This window comes from Centroberyx gerrardi, chromosome 10 (assembly GCF_048128805.1).
Source record: "Centroberyx gerrardi isolate f3 chromosome 10, fCenGer3.hap1.cur.20231027, whole genome shotgun sequence".
Classification (NCBI taxonomy): domain Eukaryota; kingdom Metazoa; phylum Chordata; class Actinopteri; order Beryciformes; family Berycidae; genus Centroberyx; species Centroberyx gerrardi.
In genome coordinates this window covers 6,169,140-6,191,347 of record NC_136006.1, presented here as the reverse complement: position 1 = coordinate 6,191,347, position 22,208 = coordinate 6,169,140, and the positions used below count along the sequence as shown (strand labels likewise).

The 22,208-nt window shown below is 40.9% G+C and overlaps 1 protein-coding gene across 1 annotated transcript; it reads right to left on the bottom strand.

Annotated features, from left to right (window-relative positions):
* Positions 1-262: 262 nt before the first annotated feature.
* On the bottom strand, positions 263-20,818 carry LOC139911521 (transmembrane protein 50B). The gene is made up of 7 exons (XM_071899072.2): positions 20,534-20,818; positions 19,056-19,309; positions 13,829-13,941; positions 11,708-11,775; positions 9,852-9,944; positions 3,952-4,009; positions 263-2,614 (listed from the first exon to the last, which is right to left on the bottom strand). The coding sequence occupies exons 2-7, from the start codon at positions 19,152-19,154 to the stop codon at positions 2,569-2,571; spliced, it is 477 nt and encodes a 158-aa protein (XP_071755173.1). The 5' UTR covers positions 19,155-19,309; positions 20,534-20,818; the 3' UTR covers positions 263-2,568.
* Positions 20,819-22,208: the final 1,390 nt, after the last annotated feature.

The following is a 22,208-nucleotide window of genomic DNA, read 5'->3' as shown; positions in this document are numbered from 1 at the left end:
AATTACCTAAATAAATACTTTTTAAATGGCATTTCTGCTTTATTGTATAGTTAACAATGGAGTTACTCAGGAAAGATGGGTGGGGGGGGTGACATGCAGAAAAGTCGTGGTGTTGTGCCAAAATGTGAATCCCCGAAAAAAAGTTTTTCCTTGGCACTATGTGTTTTGCCAGATTCAACATCGCAGTTACATGGTTTGAATTGTAGCTGCCTGAGCCACAATCACACTTCACTTTGTAATAAAGACTCCCAACGCAGCGGCATTTGTTTTTTGTTTTTTTTATTGCAGTGGATTACATAACAGGTATTCAACATCAGTCATTGTAAAGTCAAATACAACAAGTGAGCAGTAAGTTTGGACCAAATGCTACTACAAAATGCTTGCAGACCAAACACCCCGAGATCTAAATTGCTTCCTTTTGATGGAGAATAATTCCCTGCAAGGTGCGTCTGTCACCCATTCAAACGTATGATGACTTCATTCACACACGCAGGCCATTCAAGTCCATGGATTGGATGTCAGCGATTTGTGGTGAGCAGCGAATAAGAGCGCACCCCGGTAAAAATCGGTGGACGCGGCAGAGAGAGAGAGAAACCCATTTGTTTTGCTTTGTGGGAAAATTGGGAAAAAAAACAAATGCGTTTCCCACAGCCTTATGCAACGCTTTGAAAACGTATTTCTAGACCACAGGACATGATTAGCTGGCTGGGGAGACTTGTGATGGAAATTGACAGTCTGCCTGCGGTACAAAATATCCTGTTATTACTCTCAGTGGCCATTTTCTATATTTTCAGCGAGGTGGGAGGGTAAATTATTGTGCTGCAAAAATCTATAGCCGAACAAGGGCCGCGTTTCATAGACTTCATCTTACAGTCGGCATTTAAGTCGCCCTCAAATCGCCCTCTGATTACAGCAGAAAGCATCAAGTAGGCAATTAAAACACTCTGCCGCTCTTGGGCAGTTAAACGGGTGTGTATGGATTGTCCGGCATTTCCCGATGAAACATTTTCCCTAATTCTCCCTTACTTTGAGCTCATGAGCGAGTCAGAAAAACGTCTAAAAAGGTGTGTGTGTGCGGGGGGGTGGGAAGCATATTTAAATATCATATCCAAGCCCAAAATGCTGTTTTCCCTGCCATGTTTTTCCATGCAGGAACAACAAGAGCATCTTATTAAATAAAAAAAAAAATGGCTTGTGGCACATACTTATATGTGGCAGCGAGGGTGAGTGTATGATAGTCAGTTACAGGTTCTTTAATGCTGCTTCCACTGCAGTCCGTCTGACAGAATCACGAGGCTTGTTAAATACTTGAACTAGTTTGAAATGGCTACAGAGATCCTGCTAACAAAAACTAAAACACCGCTACCATCTCTTAATGCATACGTCGTGTTTTAAAAGATATTTGTCCCTTTTCTGGTAGAAACGACAGGTAAGCCTGAACGAGAATAGAATACAAGAAGAAGACGAGACAGAACTACAAGTTAGCAAAAGACGCTTCATCCTGAGGCAGAACGACAGCGGCCCGTCCGACGACAGGCGGCTGACCGCAATACAGACGGGACCTAAGAAAAGAAACACTATCACTCCTCTAAAAGATTATATAATCCAGTGCATGTGTTGACCGCTGACATAAAAGGATACAAAGTGAGCAGCTAAAGTAGAGACGCCAAAAAAAGAGCTTTGTTCCCTCTGCGGTGGCTGTGAGCGCTCGCGTGTTTCTGTTCCACACCCGGCTTCAAAACATATTTACATCAATAAATTAGCCCCGTCTCTCGGAAATGATGAACGTGAAAAGCAAAAAAAGCACAAACACAGGCGATCGAGGTCGACAGCACCACACTTTCCCTTAGTGATTCCCTACAGTGTGATTACACTGTAACCCGCTACATGTCTAACTGTGCAAACGATGAAATGAATCAACAGCTGAAATACTTCTAAGATAGAACAGAACTGAACGAACTGGCTCCACATTTCATGGCGACAAAAAGGAATTCCCTCATTCAATACAAACACATTTTCCAACAATTTAAAAAAAGATTTTCACAAGAGAAGCACGCTTACAGTATGAACTAAAACTTGAGATGTATGCAAATGCGTCCAGTCAAGGAAATCCAGCTAATAATGTAATGAAAGAACTAACAGCAGGTCAGGGGATAATCAAATTGTTGCAAATGTTCATCTCAGAAGAAACCGACTGAGAAGAATTTTCCAATTAGGAAAGACAAGAAAAGAGATACAGCACTAGCAAAAAAAAAATAAAAAATAGCTATAACACTGTATGCTGGTTGACACATTATCAACGTGTGTGTGTGTGTGTGTGTGTGTGTTTTGGAGGGGGAGGGCACTGATGGGTTTCAAAAACATTAGGTTATAAAACGTTCTGTGGATTCTTGTGTGTGTGTGTGTGTGTGTGTGTGTGTGTGTGTGTGTGTGTGTGTGTGTTTGAGCTGCGGGGCGCTGATGGATTTCTATTTAAAAACAGCAGGTTACAAAACATGTTTTTCAGACTCTGTGAGTGTGTGTGTGTGTGTGTGTGTGATAATGGATAAATGCCAGATCATGGACCCTCTAACCCCATAAATCTTCGGTCCGGCCAAACTTGTAGATCAGAGTGCTAGAGAGGGAGAAAAAAAAAAAGACATAAATGTACTTCATACGACATCGAGGATACAGTGGATTTTTGTAATGATGCTGCACAATTAAAGGTTGCAATTATTCATTACAGGGAAAGCAGCTTCAATGGGAAAGCAGCTTCAATGGGCCTTCCACCCTCCAATACTTTTACACTGTTAAATATCATCAATCTGTGATGTTCAATGCATTCCAGCAGTTTTTTGTGATGAAATTGTTGTAATTTACTCTTTTGGTGTTCCCACTTTCCCTCAACCTGCCGCGTCTACTTCTACTTCCGTTAGTGATGTCCTACGTTTCCCAGAATTCCTTTCAACGACAGAGCGAACGTGCCTGGACTTAGCTGCATTCAAGCTGGGGTTCAAGTGTAGATGGAGAGAGCGATAACGATATTACCGGCAAGAGCGCAAACTTTTTTAGTGAGAGTCACACCTCTTACTCAGAACTCAACCTGTCTTGCTGCTGCATTGCATTCTGGTCTATTTTCTGCTCCTGTTGGTGGAGAAATTGATCTCTCTGCCTGTTCTATGATGGATTTCTCCCTGTATGATTGTTGAACGTTGGTTTGACGTCACATTATCTGTGTTTGAATACGAAAAATACACCCAACAAAAAACACGGACCCAGGAATGCAAGGTGCATCGCCAATAGCTGTTTTTTTTTTTAACAGTTTAAGTGTTTTAAGGTGGATTTTTTCCTTTCCTGATGCTGCACAGTAACATTTTATGACACTACACTATCCGACACTTGGCAGGTTTTATCTTCATTTCATCTTTTAAATTTCATTGTTTTATGTTTGTGCGCTGTTTGTGTTTAAATGTTTTCATTATCGGTGCTGCCTCTTGGCACGGTCGGTCTCCCTTCTTAAAAGAGAAATTACAATTCTCAATGGGACTTGCTGGTATAATAAAGGTTAAATAAATAAAAGTAGTAAATTGAAAGATGGAGCAGAAATCTAGGTGTGTTAACCAAGTTCTGCTTACTCTGATTATGATCTTATTCTGATTAAGATAAAATAAAGGCGTTTGCATGACAATTTAAATAGTCATGTTTAAGTATTGCCTTAATGGGGTTAAGATCAAATTATTAGTGTGCATGTAAATACTCAAAATGTGACAAAATGTTAATCTTAAGCATTTTCACTCCCTCCTGCTACATTTATAACATTTTTAAAGTGATTGAAAATTGTACATAATCAGCTATAGTCAGACTGATAGAATCATAATGTTGTTTTGGTAAATATCATGTAGCTCTACTTTACAGCAGGTTTGTTATTTGAGTGTTGATAAAAAGCTGATGTAAGTTTCACATTATCCTCACCTGAAGAAGATGAAGGCATTCTGGAAGAACACAGCCAGGCCGGGCGCCACTTCCTTTTCTACAAAGACAGAGAGCAAACAACATGGTAGAAGTAGCAGTTAGTGTCGTCATTTCGCTGAGAAACAGTTGCATGTGTGCCTGGTAGTGTCCTTGAAGGCAGAGAGAGAGATGAAATTGTCCAATTTCAGAGTCTTTTGTAGTTCTTTGTAACTCTTTCCAGTCACTGGGAGCAGCAAACTGGAACGAGGAACGTTCAGCAGGATGTGCAGCAGACCTGCTGTTACAGGAAGCTGCCGTAAATTTGTCAGATAGGGTTTTTTTTCCAGACCAAGGAGGGTTTTGTATGCAAGAGCAAGCAAATGGATTTTCCATAAAGGGTATAGAAAGGGTCAGTTAAAAATCACAAAGGTCTGTCCTACTGGGAGCGTTGGTGACAAACCTGATGGCTGAGTGGGACAGACCGACCCGCTCAAGAGCTCTCTCACCTGCAAACCTACAACTCACATCCCCGTAATTTAAACTGGGTTTCATGTCACTGGGCCATGAAGAGTTTGGCAGAGAGAGTGAAGGAGGAACAGTTACGGTACAAAAAGCCAAGTCTTGCTTTGAAACTTGCCTGAAGTTAGCTTTACTTTAATGCAAAATGGAAAATGAAAATGCAGTCCCACATTTTCATTTTCCACTTTTACATTCATTATTTGAGCCAAAATTAAACTTTAAATGCAATAATCCAATTTGCATTTTAATTTTCATATACTAGAATGGAAATTTGCTGGCAATATTAAAATGTTAATGAAAAAGACATTTGACATTTCATTTTCAAAACACTTACTCCGGTTTATAGTTATTATTTACAACATTTAAGTCAGAATTAAAACAAAACTTCAATAATCCCATTGCATTTTCATGCTCCTGTCATGCACAATCAAAGACAATTTGAAAATGCAAATGAAAAAGCCATTTGACATTTGACTTTCAAAGACTTGCCCTGCTTTGTGGTTCACAATATTCAAATGTTAATTCAAATGTGAAGAGAGAGAAGCAGCGCCTGTTTTTGCCCGTTTCAATCCCACAATGAAAACACATTTTCATTTTCCTATTTACATAAACATTTGGATAAAGTTAACTGTACGCTTAAGGCTAGATCTCACCGCTCACTATGCCGCCCTGCTGCCCCTGAAATATGTTTTCAACTGTGCTTCAGTAACCTGGAGTTTAGAGAAGCCTGTGACTGGAAAGAGTCCCAGATCCAGATCCAGTGGAGCCGCTCAGCGCCCAACAGCAGAAGAAGGAGGTTTTACTGGGAAGCTACAGGGTGCTGCTGAGAAAGAGCTTACAAGCTCAGTCAATTTTCCCAGGATTAAAAAATTAAAAAATGCACCTGCTAGCTGATGAGCTAAATTCATTATGTAAACAGATTATTTAACAGACCTCAAGTTAATTTATTTCTCTCAATCACTGAATTTCACATTTCTGGTGTGAATCCCGATCCCCCAGGTCTCTAGGATTATTGTCAGGGGATTGTCCTGCCTCAGAGCTGATAGCACTACTATAATATTAAGTTTTTATTTAAAAGTTTAGACAACATTGTTGACCTCGCAAAATTACTCTCTTCTCCCATTAACTGGCTATGCAGCAGCTCCAGGCTGTGCATGGCTGTATGTAAAATAAACTGTTTTTGTTCTGTGAAAGTTTCAAGCTTTTGGAAAATTGTTCATGATGGTGTTCACCTTGTCCTGGGTTGTGCTTTTCAGACTTCAGGTTGGTGCTGCAAAAACAAGTCCATGCCAGGGACTCTCAACTGTTTTCAGCTGTTTAATTCTAGACTTACGGGGCTTTCACACCAGAAGCGACAACGCGCAGATTTTGTGCGAGGTAGAGCACAAGCTGGAATCTCGGTAGGCTACAGAAACATATTTTCGCCTTTCCAGATGCACTAGCGGGGTCACCAGCAGTTTATTAAACAATTTCAACAGCCTATGGGTTAGTTTTCTGTATTCATTCAAACTGTGAAGTGTTCATTCCTTTAATTCAGTTCATTTGGCCATTGCCATTTGAACTCGGTCCCAACAACAGTGAGCAACCCCAAAACTTTCACCTCATTATGTTGATTCCTCATGTAGGATATAATGAAAACTATACAGCTCCACAATATCACCAGCTGATAAAATTAATGAGGTGGTCGAGTCGGATAGCAAGTGCCAGACAGAGTGAGAGACGGGGAATAATGAAGCCTACAAGTCGCCGGTGTGAATACGTCCTCCTGGAGGCTTATTATATGTAGCAGAGCATTGTGTACCAGAGCCAACTCCAGTGTGCCTCGAGATTTCGCTGAAATATGAAGGAAAAATAAATCCAATGTGAAGTCCATGAAAGGTAATATGAGTGGCATTGAGCTGAATGGGAAGCTGAAGAGTGTACTCAAAGCCTCAAGCTGAATCCAATTTAAAGCCCTGCAGCTCTTTGCAATTTCAGGGCACTACAGCTGTATTTATTCCTCCATGGAGCATGTGTGTTCCTGAACTGAAAAACATTAGAGCAGAGGATAAACACTGGGGAGTGAAAATTACTGATGTTGTTGAATCTCAAGTTTAATATATGTCCTGTTTTAATTTCCCCAGGGCGAATTAATTTATTCTGAGCAGCATATTGTTAGTTCCTAGAGAGGCATGACTTGCCAAGTTGAGAGTGAACATCTGGCACGATCCTTTTATGTGCCGAGTTTCAAAATCAATCAAGCTCAAAAAAAAAATCAAGCTCAAAAGGTGTTTTGGCATTAATGTATTGTATTCATGGGGTTTCAGAGGGCAGGGCTGGAGTCAAGACCACCATAATCGAGTCCAACTCAAGTCCAACGCCAGGTCCGGTCGAGTTTGAGTCAAGACCGAGTCCAAAAGGGGTTGAGACCACGTCAAGACTGAGTCCTGAACAAATCGAGTCATATTCAAGTCCAAAATGGAAATAAGCAATAAACAGGGTATTATGTCTTTCTAAATGCAAAAATGACAATAAAGGAGTTTCTTCATTTTCTCTGGACGATCTATCTGCAAAGGAGCTCTGCAGTAAACCCTTCAGCATCCACTAGCAGGACTAGCATTTTATTGGAGGTAAGGTGAAAAAAAGCATGCTGTGCATCTTTTAAAAAAAATCATAGATATGCTGAGGAAAAAGTAGAGTCAGGCAAAAAAAAAAAAAAAAAAAAGAGTCGACATCTAATAGTGGCTGAGACCCAAGACAAGCCTGTGACGAGTCCAGACAAGCCGTGTAATTGCTATCCCTACTTGAATTCTCAGACTGACTTTTTGTGACATTTACAGTCAGCTACTCATTGTACTGAGTCCCTAAATTGCAGCAGTGGCTTTATTGCCTCAGAAAATTGGCTCAGAAAAAATGACTCTGATGACCTCGTTTTCACAAAGCGTACACTGAGCCTTTCTCAACTTTTTCCATTTATCTTCTGCTTTGGTCATCTTGGTGTCAAATCAAAAAAATCTCTTGCCAAAATACTCAGACTCTTCCTTCTGGCCTGAAGGTCAAGTCCCCCAAAGTTTAGACAAACACGTATAAAGATTCATTCTTACCTATGGCTACTGTCCTACTTCACTTAGGGATGAAGAGATGATGTGGTGACAGTGGTGATGGTGAGGCTGATGATGACAATGTTGATATTTTATGAATGATTACTTGTATATTACCTCCGTGCTCTGGTTGATATTTATTTTTAGCAGTTACTTTGTGTATTTTAGCATTGTTGTCGATGATCATTCTTAAACTTGGTTGTATCCACTGGGTCACTGCAAAGCATTTTAAGTGTTTTAGCGTTTTTCTATTTTTGTCTTCTTTTGTCGTAATTGTGCCATGTTGGAAACCCAATTGCTCAACCGGGACAAGTTGAACTCTGAAGCAGACAATGGAGGATGAACTCCCTCCCCCCAATTTGAGCAAGGAAATAGATTTTTCAAGTCGACGAGCGATACGGCGGCGGTGACAGCCGTCTGTAGCACCCGTGGGAGAGATTATATATCAGTCTGTCAGTGTGATAAGTGATGGGTCATCAGATGAGATGGAGTGAACTGCAGGGATCTCATTTCCTCGCAGCAGAGAAGTAAAGAAATTACACATTACATCATCATGACAGAAACCCACGTAAAGATGAAAGCAAGACATTTACCAATACGACAGGATCTGATATGACGACACCTTGTGCGATTAAATTAGGGCGAGCGCCTAGGATTAAGTCTAACAATGTATTATGGCGTCCCAGAACCATCCAACGCCTCGATACTCAACCTACACTCACTTAAAACTACACTACCAGTCAAAAGTTTAGACCCACCTGATTGAATTTACTATGTTTTTCATTCTCTTAAAGCCATTTTGATCTAAAGGCTTCTGCTTAAATGCTTGAAATGTGTTTCTTAGACAAATATAAATAGTGAAGTTGATCCTATGTATGAATTTCTTTCCAAAGCCTTTGTCTTTCCATCAAGGCAAAGGGCGGCTGCTTTAAAGAATCTAAAATATAAGATAGTTTTGATTCTTTTAACATTTTTTTGGGTCACTGCATAATTCCATTTGTGTTATTTCATAGTTTTGATGTCTTTACTATTATTCTAAAATGTGAAAAATAGTAAAAATTAAAAAAGAATGCGTGTCCAAACTTTTGACTGGTAACATACACTGCAATAAAAGTCAAAGACTCATCAGCACAACACCTATATTACATTTTTGTCATTTAGGCAACGTTCCTATCCAGAGTTTGCAACAGTAGAATAAGCTTCGATTCCCATATCAGCAAAAATTACAAGGTCAGGTTTTTAGTGCTCTTACAGTATTACTGTAACTATACAACACTCATGTAAGAGAAAAGTACTTACTTAATATAGTAATAGAATAAGAGCTATGGAGAGAGATAAGAGGGTTTTTTTTGTTTTTGGAGAGCAAGTAGAAAAGCGATATCATTCAGAGGCGAGAGAGGGTGACAGATCTGTAAAAACTATCAAACCTGTTTTCTACCAAATGTATGGTATCTTCTACTCACTGGGATAAAAAAAAAATCATGGTACATGTGAATGTAAAATCACAATAAATCTCATCTTCCATGTAGTGAACAGTATGTACAAGTGTACTGTGTGAGGTCTGATGAGGCAGAGATGGCAAAATATATATAAATATATATATAGCAGAGACCAACAGAGGATCCAGCTACAGATATTACAGTTATCACAGCTGCTCTTTTCTGGCTGCTTCTAAACCAGACAGAGAGAAGGGTGATTTTGTACCTCTGCTATCACATTGCTGCCATTACAAAAATGATGTATACCATATTTTGTAGGTATTGGTTTTAGAGAGAAAGCAGGTAAGTAAGCAAGTCGCAAGCAAGCAAGCAAAACAATCTAGCAGGAAGAAAGCAAGCAAGAAAGGAGGAAAACAAAGAAAAAAAAGATAATATGCAAGACAGCAACATTGAAAGCTTGTTTTCTACCTCTTTTATCACAACACTACTATTACTGCCAAACATTCTGTTTCTTGGTACGTCTTATTTTCTCACAGTATCGATTCTGTATCTTACGCTTCTGTCGCATTGTTGGGGGGCTTTTCTGTGAGTATGAAAGTAGTAGTAGTAGTGTAACAAGAGACTGTGAAAGAAAATATAAAAACAATTAAGAAAGTAGAGAAGTGTGAATGAAAGCACAAAAGGACAAGCAGGAGAGTACGTAAGGATGAACGAACAAAGAATCTAAGCTAGAAAAAACAGCAAGGAAGAGATAAAGCAAGCAGTGACAGACGGCAAGAAAGAAAGATGCAAAGAGACAGAAGTACAGAAAGAGACAGAGAGACAAAGGCAAAGAATGAGACAGAAAGAAAATCGAAGCAGTCATCACGAGCGAGACACTCACTGGTCACGACGTAGGCCCCGAACAGGATCCAGATGGAGGCGATGAGCGACCCAAACATCATCATGAAGCCGATGAACAGCCAGAGTCGAGCTCCTGCAGGGAAAAGGGACGGGCTAATCACTTTCATTAGCACATTAATTACTCTTCGCCGCTTCACAGTTCAACACACACCCACACAAATACAGATACACAGCGTGAGGAACACAGTTGTCATTCCAGAGCAAGACTTTTTCCATGCTTGTCCAAAATCGGACATACATGCCATTTGGGGGACGCTTTTGTCCAAAGCGCCTTACAGTTAAAAGAGTGCATACATTTTTAGTACGGGTGGCTGCAGAGGAAACAGGACCACTAACTGTGTTACTGCCTCGCTCTACTTCGAAGTCCGAATTACTACTACTATTAAAGGATAACGCTGGTGTTTTTTTATGCATTTCTTACCGTCAACAAATCCTATGAAAATAACTAAATCAACAATCAACAGTGTGTTTGCTCTACTCCCGTTACTTTCCGACTTCCCACGTTCCCTTTTTAGCCGTCAACCCGGAAGTCATTGGCTCCAATTGTAAGCTAAAAACCTTTAAATACAGCTCACAAAGACATAGTTTCAATTTTAAAAATCGCTAACTGTTACCACGAAAAGTCAGGCTGTTGTAGTTATTACCAAATCAAATTCAAATGGGAACAAATTCTTCATTACGCCGGGGACTATTTTCGGTGCTACGGAACTACTTTCCTGAGATGGAAAACATGTTTACGGTCGGCTTATTAAGTTGTTTGAGGAAAAAGTCGGCCGGCCCGGTGCATCGTGATGATGAAATATGTTGCCCAGAGCAACAGCATGGCTCTTTGACGTGTTTTTAATCGTTTTTTAATACAGTGGAGCTCTATGGCTGCAGGGACATGAGGCTTCATCGGGCATCGGCTACATGGACGAGACTTGTTGGCAAAACAAAATCATTGCTGATTTTGTTATTTTCATAGGATTTGTTGACGGTAAGAAATGCATTAAAAAACACCAGCCTTATCCTTTAAGCGCCAAATGCTAGGAAAATTTGTCTTTGGCAGATAAATCAATAAAGGTCCAATAAAGGTAACTTTTTGAAACGTTAACCTTTGAATACTTCAGTCATATACAGTCTTTGTTCTTTGACTGTTATCAAACTTTGTCCCTGCTGGCCACCGTACTCTCTCTCTGACTGCGAGCCAATCAAATCAAAGCAAAAAGATAGCTGTGAGCCACGTTCAAAGCTCGCACCATTTTGCTACGGTCCAAAACATTTTGCAGTTGAACAATCTGTTTGCTCCCAACGGTGCGATACGTTTTGCAACTGCTTTTGAGGTACGCTTCCAATCCCGTTCCGAGGTGATTCTGCATTTTCATTGGCTACGTACAAGCGACTGTAACACGGATCCACAATCGGCTCGGACAATTCTTCAAGGAACAGTCACAGAATCGCCTTCTCAGCCAATAACAAACCGTTTCCTTTTAAACTTCCTATTGAACGCACCCCTGTATCAAACAGGCTGTTGATCGATGGCCTGTTTCGCTGGCTCTACACAAAGTGGTAGCGTCTACACTTTCATATTCCTATGGATAATGTATATATATATATTTTTTTTTTTATTATTCTTGGCAGGTATACTCTTCTAGTTTTCCACCCCTTTGTAGATGAGCGAAAACGTTAATTTCAGGCACTCTGTAGGTTTTATTGGCAACTTTACAAAAAGCAACAATTTTCCCAGGCATCGTCCACCGATGTCCACTGGGAAATTTGGACAGTCCATCCTCAGGGGAAAAAGCATGCACACACATACAAACACACACACACACACACACACTAGGAGAAGCGCACCTGTCCTTCCAAGGCAGCCCTCTCCGTACGTGTCCCCTCTCACCTGGCCATTGGAAACTGCATTGATCCTGAAAATTGAGACACAGTCACAGTTAGATATAAAGAGGAACAAAATCCATCTAAAAGCAGATTGGCCTACATCAGCCACAGAGGGATGAGTGTATGAAGGTTTATTTCCAACTGTTGTAAATAAAATATCTTCACGGGTGCTATGAAACTGTTTTGAACATTATAGCCTTTAAAGTAATAGGATTGTGTTTTATACTTGTAAGCTGTTAGTAATTAGGAATGTGGGTGCGTGTGTGATGGTAACTTTGTGTAAGGAGCTCAAGGTCAGTCAAATGCAAGACAGGCGCGCAGCTTCTCGAAAGTAACTCCTTATTAAGATATGTTATAGAACACAGGAAACCAACTGTCAGACACACACCCAAGACCTGTGAAGATATGATACAGGCACAGGAGAAATCACTCAACGTATAACCAAGGTTGTGCAGGATTGTGTGTGTGTGTCTTATCATCCCTAAAGTTTAGGTCCACCCAAGGATGGAGTCGGACGAGGAAGAGGAGACGGCCCGAACCAATGAGAAGAGCACAACACCCAACTTGCACATTTCTTTGTCTGTAATAGCATAAATATACTGGATCAGGAGAAGTTAGGTGGTCAGACTGTGGACTGGCTCTGATGCTGTTATTGGTCAGGGCGAGGCACATTTGATCCAGAATTCTGTAACTGCTTTTTGCTTGCTGAAAGAATCACTAAAGTTTTGAACTAAGATTCTCAGTGTGGACATTTGACTTCTTTTGGTCTTTTGAGTATTCTGAACACTCTGCTCACCCTCTGGGGGTGAGAAGTTTTCTGTTTCAGCTTAAAACTCCTTCACAACCAAAACCTACAGCAGCTGATTTCACTGACAATATTTGAAGCCAGAGATGAGATGCATTCAGTGTTGCTTTACTGGATTGGAAATTGTCTTCGTGAGGGAGCTTGTTTTTTTTATTGACTGTGCGAACAGCACTAAGCTACATTATGGATTTGATCTCTCTGGAGACCAACTGTGCAGATTTGATATTTTACTGCATTCAAATGAGCTCGACTCTTTTCTTTGCTGGTGTGAAAAACTCTAGACCAGATAATAAGCCCTTAAACAGGGGAAAAAGTCTCTGAGTACTGTCACAGTGTCCACAACCTCAGTAAGATAAGATAAAATTAAACTTAAATTAAACCTGTTAGGAAACTCGGTCATGCAGCAAATAGTAACAAGATACAGCAGAACAGCGGAGAAAAAGAAAATGTACATAAGAATATAGCGATATATATATATACACACATATATATATATATATATATATATATATAAATAAACACACACCACCGGCACTTTCAATACTAGAACACTGTTGGTTGTAGAGCCGTTTAATCGATTAGTTGTCAACTATTAAATTAATCGCCAACTATTTTGATAATCGATTAATCGGTTTGAGTAATTTTTTAAGAAAAATAAGTCAAAATTGTCTGATTCCAGCTTCTTAAATGTGAATATTTTCTGGTTTCTTTACTCCTCTATGACAGTAAACTGAATATCTTTGGGTTGTGGACAAAACAAGACATTTGAGGACGTCATCTTGGGCTTTGGGAAACACTGATCGACATTTTTCACCATTTTCTGACATTTTATAGACCAAACAACTAATCGATTAATCGAGAAAATAATCGATAGTTGCAGCCCTAGTTGGCTGCGTATGATTATGACCCTCTTCTATCAATGACTGTCTTCTGGTGACACCATAACTAAGCAATTAGATCTTGTACAGTAGTGACGCCAAATCTAGACTAAACTCTAAAGGTCATAGAAATAACATATGTGAATTTTGACAGCTGAGCAGAGCAACCAATGAATTCAAGTAATGAATTCAAAATGTTAAAAACGAGTTCCTGCAGCTTTTTATAGCATCCTTCCCCAATCTTCTCCCAACAGACTATTAAAATATGCTTATTATTCAGGACTGCACTCTCTCTCTGTTTCAGTCTCTATCTGTCTCTCTCTCTCTCTTCCTGTCTGTCTCTGATTATTTCAAGAGACAGACAGGCATATGAACAGACGTTCAGTGACCAGCGCTTACATGAAGAACGCTATGGTTGAGAAGACCCCGCATGTGTGGAAGGCGTGGTTCATCTCGTCCTGGGTCGGGTACGTCACCGCCGCGTCGATCATGATCCACCAGCCTGTGAAGAACTGGGAAAGAAGAGAGAATACAGGGTTAACATTCACAAGGATTTGAATACAGAAAGTAGCAGTTCCTTCATTTGATTTTATGTCCCGCTTTCTGTTTTGATGTGGGGAAAGAGGATGGAAAGTAGGGTTGGTTATCGAGAACCGAATTTAGGCCCGGTTCCAAATAACTGACTAATTCACCGGAATCGATAAGCGACCGCACTAACGTTTCCTCTTATCGATCTTTAAGCATTTTGAACAGCTGGATGCCTCTTCAGTAGCTGCGCAACAACATTTTCGACCCTTTCGGTGTGCTGTCAATCTCGAACAATGACGTCACTTGACTCACCCTCATGTCAGTCGAAATAAACGTCCCAATAAAGTGCTAAATACAGTCAGTGGCAAATATTTTGTTTTTGTTCTGTGATGTTGACCTCCAATTACTTGCATTGTTTCACTTGCTCTTGTATCTCCCCTCTATATATGTGTATATATTGATGTTAAATCTATTTCATTTCTCGTATTGTACATTTTTTATACTTTATATACGGTCATATTTTTTCTTGTGCTATTCTCGTTGGTAACTGCTGATAGCACAGCTTGAAGATATGCTTAGTGACTATTTGGCTATTGCTTGTGTCTATATATTGCTCTGGATGCCACTTTACTGTTATTGTTTTATTGTTTTGTTTTTGTCCGTCTGCTATTTGCACCGCACGTACCAAGCTAAATTCCTCGTATGTGCATATGTAGTTGGCAAAAATAAATCTAAAGTATTTTGTTCTCTAAAGTAAGGCTTTATGGCAAATATGCCTTAGCTGAAAAGTAATTCTGAGACAAAAGTAACTACACAGCAATGTCTGTCTTGAGTAATAAAACAAAGTTAACTCCACTAAAGCTGCATGTAGACTTTCACCCCTGAACATTTATACAGTAGAAATAGATAAGGGAATCGAAAATGGCACCGGAATCGGTAAAATCCAAATGATGCCCAACCCTAAGTAGAAGAGACAGACAGAGAGAGAGAGAGAGAGACAGATACTGAGAAAGATAGACAGACAGAGAGAGATGGAGAGACTGAGACAGACAGACAGACAGACAGAGAGAGAGATGGAGAGACTGAGACAGACAGACAGACAGACAGACAGACAGAGGGAGAGACTGAGACAGACAGACAGACAGACAGAGGGAGAGACTGAGACAGACAGACAGATGGAGAGACTGAGACAGACAGACAGACAGACAGACAGAGAGAGAGAGATGGAGAGACTGAGACAGACAGACAGACAGACAGAGGGAGAGACTGAGACAGACAGACAGATGGAGAGACTGAGACAGACAGACAGACAGACAGAGAGACTGAGACAGACAGACAGACAGACAGAGATGGAGAGACTGAGACAGACAGACAGACAGACAGACAGAGGGAGAGACTGAGACAGACAGACAGACAGACAGACAGAGAGATGGAGAGACAGACAGACAGACAGACAGACAGACAGACACAGATACTGAGACAGACAGACAGACAGACAGACAGACACAGATACTGAGACAGACAGACAGACAGAGAGATGGAGAGACAGACAGACAGACAGACAGAGAGACAGACAGACAGACAGACAGACACAGATACTGAGACAGACAGACAGAGAGATGGAGAGACAGACAGACAGACAGACAGACAGAGAGACAGACAGACAGACAGACAGACAGACAGACAGAGAGATGGAGAGACTGAGACAGACAGACAGAGGTTTGAAAGTGACACAGGCCTGAAAAGGTCAACTTAATCAAGACATCAGTGCGAGACTGAGAGAGAGAGAGAGAGAGAGAGAGAGAGAGAGAGAGAGAGAGAGAGAGAGAGAGAGAGAGAGAGAGAGAGAGAGAGAGAGAGAGAGAGAGAATACCATTTAACAGTTCAGGCAGAGCAGCAGGCGATGTGCCAGATCCAAATGGGCTTCGAGGCAAATCACTGACAGGCAGAGACAGACAGACGTGTAAAAACCTGAGCCACAGTTAACAAGTGACAAGGTAATGCAACAACTCAAAGAAAATCCATCCTCGCATACTCCACCATTACATGCCATCAATTTATGACGTTTATGACTCATTCCAGGAGTTATTTAGGGATCGAGTGTTGTAATTTACTTTCCCTCAATCTGCCTTGTCTACTTCTACTTCAGTTAGTGATTTCCCGCATTTCCCAGAATGCCTTTCGACAAGTCCCAGAGAACAGGCATGAAAGTCTTGCATTCAGCTGTGAGTTAAATGTGTTTTTTTTCCAGTCGAGAAAAAGTGAGAGTCGCGCCCCTTACTCAAAACTCAACCTGTCTCTCTGCTGCAGTGCATTCTGGTCTCTCTCCTGCTCCTGTGGGTGGAGAAACTGGTCTCTCTCCTCTTCTACGATGGATTTCTCCCTGTATGATTGTTGAACGTCTCTTGGTGCAAAATGGCGGCTCTAGAAAGAAGCCCTCGCTCTTTGATTCTGAGGGACTGACACCAAAACCTGACGTTTACTGCTGATGTTTTACATCCTGAAACATTTTCTGACATCAAACTCCATTGTAGCTGCTGGAAATATCTGGAAATGACGTTACATCTACACTTGGCCAGTAATCCACGGGAATAAGGAACATTCACCACTAAACAACAACAAAAAAACTTTGACCACAGAAGCAAAGATCCTCTTTCTACCAGGAAGCAACAGGGTTTATCGTAAATGTGCTTTCATTTTGAGAAACAGCAGCACTAATAATATCAGTGGCTTGAGACAGAGGCTACAAAACATCTCAACCACAATCTAATTGTTTACGGTAATTACATAAATATATCACAATTAATTTGGCAATGATGCTTTCTGTAGCGTACACAAAGCACCTTTAATAATCCTGAAAAAACATTGATAAATCAATATGATTATTATGTAAATCAATGGGATTATTATGGAGAGTCATCAAATTATGGAATCATGTAAACGGCTTAATTGAACTATTGCCTTAGTCACAGTATTGGCAATAGTCGCATTATTGTGTGCATTTAAGCGTAGATAGTGAGTCCAACAGTATTATTATTTTACAAGCAACTACTAGTAAGGAGTGCGAGGGTCAGAGCGCCCGGACAATATTTCTATGAACACAGCATGATCGCACGCAAAATAGAGTGCTAGGAAAAGAAAGAAAAAAAGAAGAGCCAAGTGGTGAAGAAGGGGGGGGGGGATTTTTTTAGGATAATAGCAAAACAAGAGTGAAGGAGGTAGAGGAGGAAGACAGGAGTGATGGGATATGATTCAGTGGGCAGACGGCGATGTGAGGCATGTCTTCAGGAGATGGGTTTTCAGCTGACTGGTGAATAACCAGCAGGGCATTTCAGTCAGCTGTCCTCGCCTCGCTCGCTCTGCTCTGCCACGGCTTCATAGCTTCCGGGAGTCAAATGGCAGAACGAGTGAAATTCAATTTCAGTTGTCTCTTCTGCCACTTATTCATGAGCTGGCGACCGGTTAAAAGCTGTTAAAAGCTTTTTATATTTTCACATCGTTCGACAATTAATAAGGGAGACCAGTGGAACTCTGCTCCTCAGCTGTATGAGTCTGTGTTTTCTCTAAGTGTCTGACAGAAGGAGAGGAGTAGAGACAGCCATCATTTGTATGCCGGCGTGCATTTAAATGAGTCTACTTTTGCTGTGTGTGTGTGTGTGTGTATATCTTACTGATTAGTGTGGTATCTTGAAGTACCACCAGCTTAAAACTTCCCTTCAGGTGAAAAGGTCACTTCTTCGCCTCACACAAAAAAGTCCGGCAGACAGCAGCGAGGGAGGGCAGAGCGAGACACACTGCACATCTTCACACTTCGGCTGTGTTTGCTGAGTCAAACACACCACAACACTTTGTTCAACACTCCCCCCCCCACCTCCCCTCCCCTCGCCCCTTAACCTAACCTCGACAAACACTTCTGTTTTTCTTCCAACACAGACAGGAGAGCGGAAGTAACGGCTTAAAACTGCAGAACAGTTACAAGGCAAAAGGCTTTGTTCCGAATTTAAGCTTGCATCTGCCACCCACTGTGAGTAATTTGTGCCATTCGAAAAACATTATTAAGTCCGAGGCACTTACGTGAGGTGGAGAGTTGAAAAGCTGTTATTTCACTGGGGCTCCGATATTAAAATCTTTCTTACTGCGACCTGCACACTGCGGCTACCAAAGCCTTCATTATCCCAGTCTAATGCCTGAGCCCTGATGAAATAACGGCTTTTTATCTCGTACGTCATCGCTTTGAATACTCTGCTCTTTCCAGTGGCGCCGATATCAAATACCCGGCGCTCCTTCACATTGTTTGACTAGTAATTTGTGCCATTGCGAAGCGTGTGGACGTCTTGTTGAGACGCCACATCAAAGCCGCATGACCTACGCAGGGAGCAGCTCTTGAGTTGAATGACGGTCAAGAAAACAACGGCCTGGCAAACAAGCTGTGACTAGTTCTGTGCGATTATTGGCAGCTTTACAAAGCACTTGATTGCTCTTAAAAAAATAGCCTCATGTATTTTTCCCCCACGTACGGGGCAGGCCACATAGATAAATGGCTGTTGTGCGCTGAACTGTGACCCCGTTGTTACATCAAAAGTATCCATCAAATGACACATTTTCAACAGGCAGGTCTGAAAGGTCTGGGAGAGGTCCGGTCTTAGACTAACTATAGGAAGCCTGTCTTTGAAGTAGGGCTGGGAGATATTGACAAAATCAAATATCACAACATTTTTGACCCAATACCTTGTAAAATCTCAGAAATCTCACCCTTAACATGCACGCACTCACACACACTAAAAGACCTATGTCGCTGTTGCTCGCCATTGTCGAAAACTTTTATCTCCAAAATGTGAACTTTGCAAGAACTAAGAAAAACAGCCTTGTTTTTGCCTTAACGACAGTGCATTTTTCAGTTTATCCAATGGGGTTTTCAAAGGTTTTCAGAGGCTGAGGGGTCTCAGAACTTTTTCAACCCATAGACGCTCACGTAATCCTTCTATTTAAGTAAAAAACATAAAAAATCTCCAAGACTGCAGATACAAAGTTTTCACCCGACGACGACGATATGTATTATGACACACATACTCCGTCTCTCTTTCTCCAGAACACTGACCAGAACTCCTGCGACGACGGACGCCACGGCGTTCCTCCTCTCCCCCCAGTCGATGCATTCACACTCCGGCCAGCGGAAGTTATCCAGGAAGCCAGCCATCTGCAGCCCTCTTCCTCTCTTCCTTCTTCTTCTCTGATCTTCCTCTTCACAGGTGAACTGGTCCTCCTCCTCCTGGCTCCTTCTGTGTCTGCAGCTGCTTCACCTGCTGTTCCTCACAGACTGACCGAGCAGATCAATTACTCTGTCAAAGTTGCCTGTAGAAGACACAGTAAAGCATGTGGCGTTAACATCACTCATACACAGCTGATTCAATACATAGCTTTAGGTTTCCCAGACATGTAAGCAAGTATAAATCTGTCTAGACTAGAGAGATTTTTCAACAGAGGACTCCATATAGCCGTGTTAGCCCCAGATAAGTGCCGTTTGCTCGTATGTAGGTTGTGTCACCAATCTCCATTGAAAAATAAGGCACTTTAATGTTGGTTTACTTATCAACAAAGGCACTTACTTGGGACAGCATGACCTAAGACCTTTTCTGACTTGTTATGATCCAATCTTCACTTCTGTATAAATCCAATACAACAAGCAGCTCTTATTTAAATAATATTTCCCCTTTTAGAATTGGTTCACCTGTTATTCCCACAAACTTCCTCCACCAAAACAAACCGTTGTGGGCGGTAGGGAGTAAGGTGAGCCAGTTGTAAAAGTTGACATTTGATTCAAATAAAGTGCTACTCGGTGGGTCATCTGTATGCCGAATTGAAGAATTACCTCAAATCAGTCAGTAAAAGACTAATGTCATGTTCTACCAGACATGTACCTTTGCAAGTTAGCACGGCCACATTTAACTGCCAGATTTTATAACAGAGTTTGGCGTTACTTCTCTTCAAACAGGAGTGAACGGCACGTTCAGGTCCGTATAGAAATGTGTAGGCTTACACATATGTCATAAACCCCTATGTGTACATCTCTTCAGGCCTAGCGTTACATAATTATATCCACCGTGACAGTGACACTTGCCAGATCCGAGGAGATCAGACAGAAAACGCCTGATAACTGTCAAATAATAACGTTACTGTAGCTGATCTGTAGCAGTGCTAGTTAGCATAGCGAATCGATTCTGTCTGTTCTTCGGATTGCAGATAGCATCTATAACTACATAATGTTACCTAGATTATGTAGACGTTAAAAAGCCACGTTAATGATGGATAACAACAATCTTAGCAAAACACATGTCCTGGTTTTACAAAGCACTGACAGCATGCTAACGTTAGCTTGCAAACTAACGTTAACTGCTAGCTTGTTGGCAACGTTAACGTTAGCTAGCACGCTAGTGAAGTTCAAGAATAAACGAACTAGCTAACCTACACTAAACGTTGGCGTTGTGTAAAGCGTCAAACGTTTAAACACAACCCACTATAAAATGTTTTTCTAAGTATTGTTACGTGCAGTTAAAATGGAGATAACGTTATTCCCACCTTATCAGTGGCCAGTGACTGCTTTCAGTTTCCATTAGCATGAGATGCTACTTAGCTAGCTGTGGCCACAGCGTGTTGTGTGGGCGTGATAAACAGTGTCGCTCAAATCAGTGAAGCCTAAACTCAGAGAGGAAACACACGATTTAACTGGGTGACTTGCCACTTTGTCACTGATCTACAGCCAGTTTTGCAATTTCCCTACTAACGATTAAGGGTATTGAAAAAGACGATAAGGCTGATCCTTAGTCTGCACTCAAAGACAACTTCATCCAAACGTGTATCCCCTAAAATTATGTTTCCCCTAGAGGTGTGTCCTCGTTTTGCCCTCAGTGTGTGTTGCTGTTTTGCCACTGCACTAATAAAGGTATTATCATGGGGGGAAATGTGCTTAATGAATAACAAATGATTTATAGCCTGACTTCCCTGCAGAGTCAATCTATTACAGTTTGAGATAATAAGATCACAAACATCCATCTCTATTCATTAGGAGACAGACAACTAGGTAGAGTACTGTCATTCTTTGTAATCCCAAAACATTGTTTTTAAAATGCTGCTTTGCTGTTTGAAAAGCCAGTGACAGGAAAACAACCCCCCCCCCCCCAAAAAAAAAAGTTGATTTGATTTTAGTATTTTCTCTTGTGAACTTGAGGCTCACTGTCAAGAGGAACACGTTTTGGGGGACACAAATTTTGGCACAACACAGCAGGGACTCTTGAATTTTTTCAAGTTTTTTGTTGTAGGCTATTCGTTTTGAATTGTATAACTGTCTACACTGTATATGGGGAGATAACAGTGGTGAAACCTATGCTTATAATTGTCATTTTCATACATTCTCTATTTGTGGTAATTTCTAGTGAATATATCCATCTATTTAACTAATATTTGTTGTAACTGACTCATAAAAACCTGCTAATTAGACACACTGGGGTAATAAAGCCTCACACTATGTGTTTTACTGCAACTTGGTTGAACATTAAATAAAAACCAATATGAACTTTGAACTGCTTTACTGGCTAACTGATGTGTCACTCATAATATAAAAATATTTGTGATAAGGTGAGTGCACTCACTTTATCACTTATAATCTCATTACTAATCAGATCAGTAATCAGATCAGATTAAAGGGAAGGACCACTCAATTTACAATATGCCCATCAGTATTTGTGAACATGAACGAGGTTTCAGGTGTTAAAGTTAAATGAGTTTTATTCTTTAATAGCGTTAGCGGTTCTGAAGCAGAAAATCCCCCGGTGTGCTCTCACAGCAGAGACGATCACAAGTCAAGTTAATGCAAGTCTCAAGTCAAGTCTGATGGTTTTCCTGGTTATTTCTAACAAGTTTACAGCCAGCCGATTACATTCAGTCTTATATAGCCATTTGTGTATCAGGCATCAATTAAATAAAAATGACACTGCAGCCCATATGAAGGAATAGAAAGGTTCCACAAGTGTACATAATCACTGAATACATTATACTGCCCTCCAATAGGAAGAAACACAATGAAAGCTCATTACAATTTCCCATTTGGCAGACACTTTTATCCAAAGCGACGTACACATGAGATTTTAATACAACACAAGCAAGGATCTAGTCAGGAGAGAACGAGAGTAAGTGCCATAAAGCTAAGTTCTGGTCCAACAGGACACAGGTGCTACGAGGCAGTGCATAGAGGCAG